The following is a 13,057-nucleotide window of genomic DNA, read 5'->3' on the forward strand; positions in this document are numbered from 1 at the left end:
GAGAAGAAGAGGTGCTGTACACTCCCCCTCAGGCATACGGCAGCTTTTAAGGAAGTGGAGCCAATGTTTCACCGAAAGATGGCAAATGTTTTTTTCTTACAAAAAGGAATTGCAGTAGGTTTGCAGTTTTGTTTTTAGATTCTATTCTACGCAAGAGACTCCAGTAGAAGAGAGAGTAGGATGGATCTCTACAACAGCAGCTGAGAATTATTCATTAACCTCTAAACTTAACCTGTTGCTTTTACATAGGTTTGAGACAGGAAATCCTCTAACGCCATGTCCAGTGTATGCTGCCGTATTTGCTCTAAATTGGTATTGCTGAATGACTAAAATATGACGGTCGATTCCAAAATTGTGTGGATTCTTCAAGGAATTCTTAAATCAAAGCAGACTCGGAGTTTCTTTTAAATATGGCAAAATAGTCATGGGTTTTGTCATTCCTACACCTAATGCATGAATTTCTTTAACAAACGCATTGCCAAACCTGCCTCATTCAAAAAAGGGATTCACAGGAAAGGGATTTTTATTTTTAGCTTTCAGGGAATACAAGGACCTGGCAACCAAAATAGCAGCAGATGGGAATCCTGTTGTCTCTGCTCAGGAAGAACCTATAAGGGCCTTGGGCCATCCTTCCATCTCAGCAAATCCTAACTTCAGCTTTCAGTCACATTTTGGAATATGTGATCACCTTCAAATAGTTTTATAAAAAATCAAGCAAACTGGGTAGAACATGCATGGTTGCCCAGGGAGGTTGTGGATTCTCCTCCTCTGGAGATATTCAAGACCCACCTGGACAAGGTCCTGTGCAGCCTGCTCTAGGTGAACCTGCTTCTGCAGTGGGGTTGGACTAGATGACCCACAGAGGTCCCTTCCAACCCCTACCATTCTGTGATTCTGTGATTCTGTGATTAAGGCTGTTTCCCCCTCTACTAGCAACTGTTTCTTCAGGAAGAGTAAATCAACTTCCAAACAGAAAATAAGCTGGAACGATGTTTCAAGAATTTTACCTGTCTCTTTCTGCAGCTGGGCAGCAGCAGATGTGCCGGATGGAGGATGCTCTGGGCAGCCTGTGAAGACTGGGCAGATACCACATTCTGATAGCCAGTTACTGCCGCGTCCCTCCCGGTGAAACTGTAAAGTTCTCCTCTTCACTGAGAAGTGAAATGCAGTGAAAACAGTGATGGCAGTGCCTAGGAGGACTCAAAATAAATGGCTTTGGTCTGCAACCAAGCCTTCCTGACAATAACAGAACAGGGCTGTCAGTAGCCTCGTCCGTCTTGCTCCCAAATCCCGCCGCACTGGAAGGGATCTGCCTTTTCTCAGTCGAGTACCTGCTGGTGTTAGCCACTGAACAGTTCCGTTCGCTGCATCCCTGTGTTTTGCTGGCAGCATTTCAGTGTCCAGCCTGTCCTCTCCGTAAAACCTCTGGGAATCCTGTGAAAACTGCAAGACGGCAGCTTTTACCACAAGGGCCCGCGGCGCCTGTGAACATCCCACAGTCCCTGAATTCCCCACCTCCCCTCAATTTCTTCAAGCTCCTGGAATACCACCTTGATGAAGGGAGGCCTCCATCTCTATTTTAGCTGGTTTGTGTCTTCCCTTCTTTATCCACTAATTCCTGGCATTCCTTTGAATTTTCTCCCATGCCGATGCCTCAGTTGCCATTCCTGAGGACTATCCACCGTGGCCCCAAGATCTTTTACTTGAGTGGCAATAGCTCATCATCGCACAGGCAGTTAGGGCTGTCCTTCTCCCTGCCCCGAGCACGGCTTTGTGCTTATTGCTACAGCATGTCACCTGCCGGTTTGTCACCTGGCGCCATAACCATCCCACGGCCGCTTCTCGCAGCCAGCGTTCAGCCTACCGACCCAGAACAACCCCATGGGTCACCAAAACTGCACCATTTCATTGCTCACTCCCTTTTCCTGGAAGCAGCCTGAAACAGGCTGCAGAAAGGATGCTGCTGGCAGGTGAAGTGTGAGCAAGCGGAGAGTCATAGAATCATGGCATGGTAAGGGTTGGAAGGGACCTTAAAGATCATCTGGTTCCAACCCTCCTGCCATGAGCAGGGACATCTTCCACCAGACCAGGTTGCTCAGAGCCCCGTCCAACCTGGCCTTGAACACTTCCAGGGAGTGGGCAGCCACAGCTTCTCTGGGCAACCTGTGCCAGTGTTTCACCACCCTCATGGTGAAGAATTTCTTCCTAATATCTGATCTAAATCTGCCCTCTTTTAGTTTAGAGCCGTTCCCCTTGTCCTATCACTGCACACCCTTCTGAAAAGCCCCTCTCCATCCTTCCTGTAGGCCCCCTTCAAGTACTGGAAGGCTGCTATAAGGTCTCCCCGCAGCCTTCTCTTCTCCAGGCTGAACAGCCTGTCCTCACAGGAGAGGTGCTCCAGCCCTCGGACCATGTTCGTGGCCGCCTATGGAGTCGTCGGTGTGTTCCTGTCCCCAACGGGCTCTCCCTCAGGCAGCGCAGAGATGGTGCAGCTTTTCACCTCCTCGCAGCCAGGATTATCCCCGACACCCCGGGCCTGGGAAGGAGGGGGACGGGGACGGGGGCGGCTCGCTGGCTCCCGCAGGAGCCCTCCAGGAGGCCGTGCGGAGCCGCGGGGAGCAGCCGGGACACGGCCCCCCGCAGTCGGAGCGGGGAGCGCGGCGGGCTGGGCTCTGTCCGCCCCGCCGCTGCCCGGGGCCGCTGGGCGCCAGGAGGCCCGGCCCCGGCTCCCGGGCTAATCATTAACCGCCCCTCGCCGGCCCCGAGCAGCCGGGCTGCGCATCGCGGCTCCCGCTCTCCGCCGGGACCGACCGCCGCCGCCCGGCCCCCGTCCCCTCGGCGCTGCCGGGGCCGCCATGGAGGCCGAGGCGAACGGGACCCTGCACCCGTCCTGCGGCGACAGCGAGCCGCCCTACGCGCCGGAGCTGCTTCGCAGTAAGCGCGGCCGACCGCGGTCCGGGCGAGGCGGGAGGGAGAGGGGGCTGCCCGCCGCCCCGCCGCCCTCCGGGGAGCGGAGAGGGGCCAGCGCGGCCCCCGGCCAGGACCGGGCGGGCCGCGGGGAGCGCGGAACCAGCCCGGAGACCCGCCTCTGGCGGCGGGCTCCCGTGGCGTGGGGGTGGCCGCGGAGGTGCCGGGCTGCGCCGCCGGCAGCCGGGGCGGGAAGCACCCTTCTCGGGAGAAAATCCACCTCCGCCGGCAGCCGTGGGTGAAAGTTGCTATCCGTAGCCAGCCTTTAAGGGAAAGGTAGAAAAGGGTTTGGTGAAGGCATCAGGTCTTATCTCGGGCTGGACAGACTGGGGGCTTGTCCTTCCGTTGTTCGTGTCCCCCACAAACTTCCACCGAGCCTCTGAAAGCTTTGCACGCCTCAGTTAGTGATGCACAAACATGCCTGCCAACATACAGAACCCTAATACTGAGTAAATACGTTTTTGCTTATAGTCTGCCTGGAAAAGTTCCCAGGATATGTATTTACTGTATTTACTGATGTCATGTATTATGCATTTATATTCTGTTAGGTATTTACATTCATCTAAGGACATTTGTCCTGGAACTCCACCTTTCCGAAGGGGGCTTTTGCATCATGCTTTGAGAACATGGAGGCATATTCTTCCCATATGCTGTCTGTGGATCCTGGAAAAATTTAGTCGTGAACTTAAACATTTGAATCATCGAGTGGAGGCAGTGGTCCATCTGTGTAGCTAAGGATGGGTGCCAGTCTTTGCAGGAACAGGGGGGCTAAGAAGCCCCTCAGAGACGGTGTCTTATCCATTAAGTGTTTGGAATGCTTATGAAATAAGTGAGGAATTTCTGTTTTCTTTTCTCTCTCTGCAGGCCTTGACCTACCAGGGAAATTTCTTTTCGCAATCTTGACTCTGATGACACTAATTGCCAATCTGGTGTTTATAGAGGAAGCAGTCTACATCTACAGGAAAATCCCCTCCTCCAAAAGATCAGTCATAATTTGGATTAATGCCGCAGCTCCAGTGAGTTGTCATGGAAAAGAGATAAAATTGAATGTTGAAAATAGGGTTTTCCTCAAAATCCACATGAGCCTGCTTTATCTCTGCCCTTCTTACAACCCTCCTCCCTTTCTCTGTAGGTGATTGCTACAACTTCGTGCATTGGCATGTGGATTCCTCGCTCGACGATGTTTACAGATTTCACAGCAGCGGTGTGAGTATTCCGCTTGTTTCGAGACGGTGGCCCTAAACCCTGAATTTCTTCCCTTTAAACATCTGCTGCTCTTGGTAAACACAGTCATTGTGTAAATTTAACAATTCAGTAATTTTTGGTTTGAGTTGAAATCTCTTGGCAGCTCTTTTCTGGGAGATGGAAAATGCTGAAGCAGTTCCCAGTGCTACAGTCCCCTAGTGTGGGAACCTCTGTATGAAAGATCTGTGACTCGCATGTAATTGATCCCTGGGATTGACGGTGGCTTTGAAGCAGTACTCTTTCTTTCCTCTCTCTGTGTGTCATGGGGAATGAGACTCTGACCTGTGACTTCTCTGTGCTTTCACTAATGATGAGCCGTGGAGGTCTATTATTAATGGTGGCAAGTGAACCTCCGATGAGTATATCAATGTAAAAATGTTCCGTGGTTGTCCTGATAAAAGCACTTTCTCTACGAGCATGACAGCTCTGACGAGCGCAGAGAAGAAGGGAGAAATGTGGTCCCTGCTTTCTGGAGGTGATGGCTCAGCCCTGGTAGGCAGAGCCAGGTGGGGGGGATGCCGTGGCCTTGGGCACTCCACGGTTGGTTTGGGGGTGATTTTGGAACCCACTGCAGGACAGTATCACAGACTCTGATGAACAGCCTCACCCCTTGTCGCATTGCATTTACTAAGAGAGTAGAGTAAAAAAGGAGGGAAAACACAGTAGTGGGGAACACTGTGAGCATGCAGCAATTTGTGCAGGTGGTGCAGATTACCAAAAACTTCCAAGCATCCACTCCTATGGCACTTTAAGCCTGTCTGAATTGCCCCTCCTCCCTTGGCCGAGCTGCAGTTCCCTATCCCCTCACTTGCATCCACTACGGCTCACAGTCTCCAGCTGCACAGCACGCTCCTTCAAGGAGGCAGCGGAGCTGAAGAGGACCCCCTTTATTTGGTGAGGCTGGATTTCAGTGAATCAGTTGCCTAAATCAGTTTGGGACAGGGAGGAAAGGGTGGTTGCACAATCTGTAGTTCCTGGGGAGGGTTGAGAATGTGCAGCTGGTGAAGGAGGGAGAGGTGGGGTTGCCACAGTCGGTGCTTGGATCAGCTTTGGCTGCAGAGGAACCGCACCCTGACTGGGGCAGCACACACAGTGATAACTATATACGTACATATATGTGAACCTAGCCAGGTTCGTTGCTGTTCGTTGGTCAGGTTTTTTTTTAAAAGGAGGAATAGGACTTGTTCTGAAAAGTGTGGACCAGTCAGGACTAGGTAACAGAGAGAAAAGTACAGCCACAATGACTTGGGCCAGAAAAGCCGGTGCTTTCATCCTGACTCTGCCACCAGTGCGGCTTTGGGAAATTCCAGAGCTGCTCCGTGCCTCAGTTTACTCCTCTTTTGGTGAGGTTATGGCAGTTCTGGTCCTCCAAGGTGATGGAAAGCTGAAGGTTTTTCACAGCTAGTGCTGGAATTTGTTGGCTGCAAAGCCCAAGCTGTAAAAACCCTGGACAAAAGGCAGCACTGGCCGGCACCGGCGTACGAGAGACGCACAGGCAAGTTCACGCTGGCATTTTCTTCCTCTCCTAGATTTTTTGCTATAGTTATCCACAAGTTCCTGCTGCTGATGATTAAGGAGTGTGGAGGTCAAAAGCTGCTTCTCAGGCGGTTTGAAAATGATCACTTCAAGATCAGCACTGGTCCGTGCTGCTGCTGCTGCCTTTGCCTCCCTCGTGTGCGCATCACTAGGTGAGTTGCCCTTTAAGATTTCCAGGCTGGAAAACAGGCTGCTGGAATTCAGCCAACTTGGCAAGGGCAGGCTTACAGCAAAGGGCCTCCCTGCTTCCCGAAAGTCAGTCTCAAGCTGTCTCTTTTAAATAGTGCCATCACTCTGGGGCTGTACACCACCACTAATCTATTTTGTTTTTATAATGCAGAATTTTGCATAAGAGTCAAGAGTATGAGCTCACTCAGTTTAACCCAGTGCAGTGTTCCCACTCATGAGCACAGTTGAGCACTGTGCGATCTCCCCAACTAGTCCCTTTCTCCTTCCAATAAACCATTTCTGTAGTAAGCAGTGGTGTGTGGAAGGAGGAATTTCTGCTCTAGAAAACCCAATAATTGAGATTTTAGTTTCTTTTCATTCTAGAAGGGAACAAATGTCTCCAAATTGGGTATTTTTCACAAGCAGAATTGTCACATTGAGACTGTCTTGAAAGAAAATTTCTCTTACTTCGATGAAATTGAAATGTTTCATTCTGATTTTGACTTTAAAATACTTCAGATTAGAATGATTTTTAGAACAAAAATTAGATTTGATTCCTGGAAAGCTTTGACCTCAAGGAAATGGCATTGTCTGGTGAGGCAAAAGCAAAAATTTTTCTTCTGCTAAACTTGGTATTAATGCACCTCGGAGAAGTGGGGTGAGGATGGAGAGCTGCACCTACGGGAGCCAATAGACTGTGACAGAAACCCTGCCTCCTTGGAGCACTGCCTGGTGGGGCTCCTCCTCTGCCTAGTGTCACCCTGTCATTTACAAGCCACTCCACAGCCTGGAAACCTCATGTATTTCCCAGGGCTTTCCTGCTGGCACAGGGTATGGGAATGTTTCTCTCATTAGGAGCAAAAGCTGAAGGACTGAACATGCAAGACAGAGACTTCTGTGAGGGCCTGGACATTGGTGTCAGAGGCACCTTAGGGACTTTATGGTCCGGTTAAAGGAAAGCAGCAAACAGAACACAGCATAGCTGTTTGTGATACATTTGCAAAAATTCTTAATTTTTATTGTAATAATCCTTCCTTGATCTGCCTCATTTGATATTAGAATGTCAACTCTTATTTCCATCATTTTATTTTAATAGAATGCAGTAATTATTTACATGGAGAGGGCACCAAGAAAAATAGGTAGTAAACCAACTGAAAAATATACCTCCAAAAATAGATGTAATACAATGCCGTAAAATCGTCAGCTACTGATATGCATCTTAATGACTCCTGTTAATTTTCATGGGCATTGGTTCAGGATTATTTCAGCAGTCAGAGCTGAAGAAATGCCATGGGACAGAGCTGTGCTATAGATCTAACGTGTCACCAGTATATTTGTTTTTCTTTCCGTGTCTGTCACCCTGTGTATAGGTTGTGGTAGCTGGGAGCTTGGGAGGGGATCCTCTACTCTGCCCTCCTGTTGATCAGTCCAGTGACAGCTTATGCATGATGGTATTAACTAATATTAACTCCTTTCAGGAGCTAGATGGTGCCTACTACTGCTGGGCAGAAGGACAGCTGTCTGTTTAAAGAAAAATGCTTTTGCTCTGCAGAGGGCTTAGGACTCCAGCTCCAGTGTCTGTAGCAGTGGGGAACCCATCCGCTGTCTCTGCTTCTGACTTCTAGCCTTGTCCCATTACAGGGTACAATTTATTTGAAATATGAGCAAGCTATACCAGAGAAAGGCCAGTCTTGTATTGCTCCCATAGGTATCTTCTGGGGAAGCAGGGAGTTACTCCAAGGGAAGGATTCATTCTTTTAAAACAACCTATACTATAGAGCAGTTCTGGGAAAGCTAACAAGGTACAGTAGGCAGATGAGGCAAAGTAACAAGCCATACAGTGGGGAGAGATGTGGCAGAAGAGGTCCGATGGCCAAGGAAGATAGACCTGCGTTGACAAGGGAAGCACTCGTGGCATTGCAGTGACTGCGCTGTTTGTCATACTATTTTTTAAAGCGCTTTGGGAATAACAAGTCATTGAAAAGGCACACACACTAAGTGGCTGGCCGGTTGCAGGCCTTTCCACATGTGTTTGTGCTCTTCATAATCCCGTGGTTATTAGCTATGTTCATTGAGCAATCCCTATAATTCCTGGTTCATGGCTATATCTTATAGCATACTAAATGGCAGCCTGTTTGCTGAGGCATCTCTGATGGCAGTCTCAAGGGCCCAAGGAGCGGCAGTCAAGACAACATTGGCAGGGTGGGAAATAATACACAGGAATAGACTAAAAGGTCAGCTGCCCATAGCAGCCCCAGCTTGTCCGGTGAAGACCGAAGGAGCGTTCAGGTCAGTCAGCTTTCATGCCCGCTGTTAGAAAGTGCATCTGACCCTTTCCTGGTGGCCTCTGATGCTGGCTGGCCAGGTTACTGTGTGGGGCCTGTGGATCTGGTTTAGACTGACAGAAGTAAAGAAATCCTGAGCTGTGCTGCTGACCTTGTGCGGTTTGCCAAGCGAAAGATAGTTCCTTTCTTCTGTTAGAGTACAGGGGAGCAAAAACAGATGCTTACATGGTAGGATTCATGATGCATTGAAAAACTACCAGTCCTTTCACCTAGGTCTGTATGATTCCCTTTCTTGATCTGCCACAGGACTAGGAAGTGCCTGAACAGGAAGACTGAACTGCCCAATTTCATCGGAAAACTGAATAGTAAGGTAACAAGGCAAGAGCAAGTGGCATTGTTGTTCAGAAACCACAGTTATGTTGCTACTGGCTCTCTGGTTAGCTTCAGGGCAGAGGAAGATAACACGCTTTGCCCAGCTTTGGTTAGTATGTAATTGCTGCAGAACAGGAAAAGTACAGTTTTTGTAGAGACTGTACTAAATAAACACTGGGTAATTCTTGGAAAGATTTTTCTAATCTTGAAGCTGTTCCTCCCCAGATTTTAGCCACATGCTACGGGGGTGGAAAAGTTTTACGATTGACAGTATCCAAGAAACGTTATTAAGGTTGCTAGTAAGATCTTGGCCTCTGTGATTTTTTTTTTTTTTTTTTTTTTGCCAGGCGAACTCTCTTTTGGCTGAAGCTGGGCACCTTTCAGTTTGCTTTCCTTCGACCCGTGCTCATGTTTTTATCAATAGTGCTTTGGACTAATGGCAATTACAGCCCTTACAGTGTAAGTAAATATTTTAATCAGAGATGGTCCACAAAATCCACAGGTTTTAGGGTTGACGTTAGTATCTTGGCCTACAACTAAACTGTGAAATCTGGGAGCACTTCTAAGTGAGTCCGTACTGTATTCTTTTGAGACCCTGAAGCATGTCGTTTCTGCCTTCCCCCAGACTCTCCATTTACTGGCTTCTCTCAGAAACAAACTGGGCATCAGGGTGGGTTGGGCAGCAGGTGATGCTCCAATATGTTTCCCAGCTTGTATGGTTAGAACAGCAGGACTGCAGGTTACCTGCCCTGTGGGATGTACCTGCCCTGTGTTTTCAGAAGTGCAGCTTTAAGAAACGAGTGTGTACTGGCATGTAAACAGGAAGCCCAATTCTACGTTTTTCTGCAAATCATGGTCATTTTTGTATCTGTGGAAAGTAGAAAAGTTAGTACTGTACTTTTGCTTTGTATCATGTAAGCTGTGAGACGATGGAGAAGTCTGTATCTGCTAATAGTTTTGCATGCCTTGGATAACTCAGATTAAAAGTAATAATTTTTTTTGTTGTTTCATGTTATGAAATAAATGACCCCTCTGAGATGTCATGCTGAATATGCTCTCATGAGCTGCTGACTGTTCCCAGGTGTTGCTGGGGTCAGACTGAGGGGCTATGTCACTTCCCCAGGCTGAACAGATGCACATGTCCGTGCCTGCTGGGTGAGAGCGCTGTGCTAACACTCCACTTCATACTGTGCAATTTTCTCGTGCAAACCCTAGCAACTGCTGCTCCATCAGCTTTCATGGAGATGGAAACAAGCATTGTAACATCTACATCATCCAGTTCACAGCAACTTCCTGGAAACTGTAAAATGCACTTTAAAGTTTTATGGGTGCACTTGTTTGATTTGCTTCACAGTTATCTCCCAAAGGAGCTGCAATATGGATTAGCTGCTTCGTTGGTGTCCTCACCATTATTGCTGTGTGGCCAGTTGGAATCATGTTTCAACAAGTTAGGACTATCCTTATCTCTAAGAAGATTGTCCCAAAATTTGCTCTTTATCAGGTGAGAAGTTTAATATTTCTGATAAGAATTTCTCTTAACTGCTGACATAACACTGTCACTCTGGTTCTTGGTCCTTTGTTGAAAAATTACAGTATTTTTCCCCCATTAAATGCACTGTGCAAAGGTATATTTTTACCTGATAAAGTCTGCATCCCTTTGAAGCACTCTTCTTGGCTGCTGTTCAGTTTCAGCTTGAGCCGATATACCTCTAGTCTCTCAGGAGAGATGGAGATGTGAAAGCCATGTAAAATCCGTCCATCTTTAGGCAACTGAAATCAAAACAGCACCTTCTGCGGGGTTGAAGGAAGCTTTGTAGATGCAGAATCCCGAAACACAATGTTAAAATGCTGGTGTGTACTTTTAAAAACTAGGAGAAGATGTGGAGCATTGTGTGGGTGGCTGTTGTTTGAACTGTTTCAGCATGTCACAATGTTCTGTTTTGACAATATTTTTCTTGGCCATTCTGTACTTCAGAGTTAGATAATAATGAAAATACTGTCTGGGAATCATTAAATAGTAAGGAACAGAACCAGATAGGTTAGATTTAAAAAGCCCAGGGACAGGGCCACCCTCTTCCACATCACCCTGAAGAGAGTACAGCAGAATCCTTGGATACGCATCCTTCTTGAACAGGAGACGCAGAGAGGCTGGTGCAGTTCTGCGGTCTCTGTTAAGTGAATTGTGGAACATTTATAAATGCAGTGGACAGGATAGTCACACCTGCAGAGCTGCATTGGGGTGAATCCAGGTTTAAGATGGCAAACTCTCTTAATGCAAGGATTTATACTCAGGCAGTTACACCAGCAGCTAGAAAGACACTTTGGTATCTCCAGGCAGCGAAGGCCTATCTCAGCAAATAGCAGGTAATATGAAGCGTGGTTGCTGCTGAAGCCGAGCTGCAAAGAGTCCTTCATCCTTTCTGGCAGAGGAGCCAGTCCTGTATAACTTGAGGAGAACCACATCTGCCTGCTGTGGAAAAAAGAGGAGACAACAGAAAAAATGTGCTTTGAGTCCTACAAAGGGAGACCATAAGCTCATCGGTTAGATTGACAGGAAGTTTTTAAAACATTGTTACCTATTGTTCAAAGCTCAGTATTGTTTAAAATCCCAGCTGGGAGCTCTGTATATGGTGCACCTCCCAAATTAATGGCTGAGAAGAAACAATTTTCAAACAGAGGTTTAATTTAACATTCACATTCAAAGCAATATCATCCTGACCGAAAGATGAATTCTGCAGAATGGCAGGCAGCCGGCTGGTAGGTCGGGGGAGAGGAAGGGCAAGAAAGGAGAAGTGAGGCAAAAGAGGGTCTGTTATGAAAACAGAATTGTGGTATGAAGTATAAACCTTTTCCTGGTAGCTAAGGCATCTGTTTTCTCTTTCTGGTACAGTTTATCCTCATTCTGAACCACTTGCAGGCAGCTATTATCAGCATCTTCGCCATGCGAAGGATTATTCCCTGTGCTCCACCACTCTCCTCTTCAGCAAGAGGAACATGTAAGTTCTTTTGGGAGGGACGTTGTTCATTTACTTAGAAGGGTGCCAGTTCAGTGTTACTAACTGCAGTATCTGGTGTTTTCCCAGAATATTAATTTCCTGGGATCATGTAGCTTTTGGAGAATCTCAGCTTTTAATTAAAACATGGTAACAAAAGTTTTGTAGCTGTCATAGTCGCAGAGAAAAACTTGATGATGAGAAGAGTTGGAATCAGACATGAGAGGACGAGGAATCAACACACATAATTACTGTTAAATCTCTTGCATTTTGAATGCATAACTTATTGCATGCTTGTTGATGGGCAATACTGCAATTCTGCCACTGATTTTATTGCCAAGTGTGAGAGACACTCCATTATGGGGACAGGCTGGTGAAGTTTGTTCCTTTTGCGCAGATGAAAATTAGTAAGCGAGGTGTTCACTTTGTGTCTGATAGTCATTTCCTCCTGTTGGGGGCTTTTCTTTGCCTCCCTTTTTTTGGCAGATATAACGCAGCAGCTCCTCATCATGGAAATGTTTCTGATAACTGTAATCTCAAGGATGGTGTATCGGAGAAGATACGATGACCTAGAGCCTCCGGAGTGTACGGCTGAAGAAGCTGGGGACAACAAGCAGGCTCCTAAGCCTATCCTGAATGGCGCAGTTAGTGAAGATGGATTGCCAAGGGTTGAGAAGCCCCCGTGCTCCTCTTCAGCAGGAGCTGGAAGCTCGGCTTCAGGAGCTTGTGTATTCTCACACCACAAATAGCCCGTGTCCGCGTGGGAGCAACTTCTGACATAAATGCCTGTGAGCTGTAGTACTGAAAGGACTGCTAGTGGAAGTTTGTTCTCCAGTGATATATACATGGTGTGAGGGTTTTCATACCGTGTACTTTCATGCTGTTGTTGAGCACCTGATGGTAGCCAAACTGTCTCACAATGTGATTTTATTTTATTTTGGTTTTTTGCTGTTAGAATGGCTATGGTTTAGAGTGAATCCAGAGTCATTCTTATTCATCTCTTTTGACTTTTTAAAATCTGATTTCACCCTGGATTATTGTGCTATGTCCAACACAGCATTTTCCCATCCTTCCTCCATTAAAATTTATCAGCTCACTCTGTGCCATGAGCTCACCATAGCTAATTCTGATCAATAAATACGTTTGCATATGTTTGTTGTTAAATCCCCAAACCTGTCTGGGCTCTCCACCTACATAAATGGTGATCTCTTTAGGGCAAGACTTTTTACATTCTGTGGCCATTCACCTCCTAACTTGGTAAATACACAGTTGCTGTTTGTAAATATGTCACTGGCAGATGTTCGTCGTAGGGACAGCAGATTCTCTGTCACTGGCCTGGAAAAAGAAAGTAGGAGTTAGCGTCTGAGATGTTTTCTGCCGCTGCTCTGTGATAGTATGTCGTGCTTTTGTTCTCTGCTTGGAAAATGGCAATAATGATACTCAGGATCCTTGTGATAACGGTGTCTCTGGAGATAAGAGCTACTGAAAGGA

General features: G+C 47.2%; 1 protein-coding gene across 1 annotated transcript; it reads left to right on the forward strand.

The window, feature by feature from the left end:
* Positions 1-2,768: 2,768 nt before the first annotated feature.
* On the forward strand, positions 2,769-12,716 carry LOC104334287 (organic solute transporter subunit alpha). Its single transcript, XM_075442588.1, has 8 exons — positions 2,769-2,934; positions 3,832-3,983; positions 4,100-4,173; positions 5,742-5,900; positions 8,921-9,032; positions 9,928-10,074; positions 11,464-11,569; positions 12,053-12,716. The coding sequence occupies exons 1-8, from the start codon at positions 2,856-2,858 to the stop codon at positions 12,313-12,315; spliced, it is 1,092 nt and encodes a 363-aa protein (XP_075298703.1). The 5' UTR covers positions 2,769-2,855; the 3' UTR covers positions 12,316-12,716.
* Positions 12,717-13,057: the final 341 nt, after the last annotated feature.

Source organism: Opisthocomus hoazin, chromosome 1 (assembly GCF_030867145.1).
Source record: "Opisthocomus hoazin isolate bOpiHoa1 chromosome 1, bOpiHoa1.hap1, whole genome shotgun sequence".
NCBI classification, from domain to species: domain Eukaryota; kingdom Metazoa; phylum Chordata; class Aves; order Opisthocomiformes; family Opisthocomidae; genus Opisthocomus; species Opisthocomus hoazin.

Coding starts and splice junctions, on each gene's coding strand:
- LOC104334287 (XM_075442588.1), top strand. CDS start 2,856: ATGGAGGCCGAGGCGAACGGGACCCTGCACCCGTCCTGCGGCGACAGC. Junction 5,901..8,920: donor CCTCGTGTGCGCATCACTAG/GTGAGTTGCCCT, acceptor TTTTTTTGCCAG/GCGAACTCTCTTTTGGCTGA. Junction 9,033..9,927: donor GCAATTACAGCCCTTACAGT/GTAAGTAAATAT, acceptor TTTGCTTCACAG/TTATCTCCCAAAGGAGCTGC.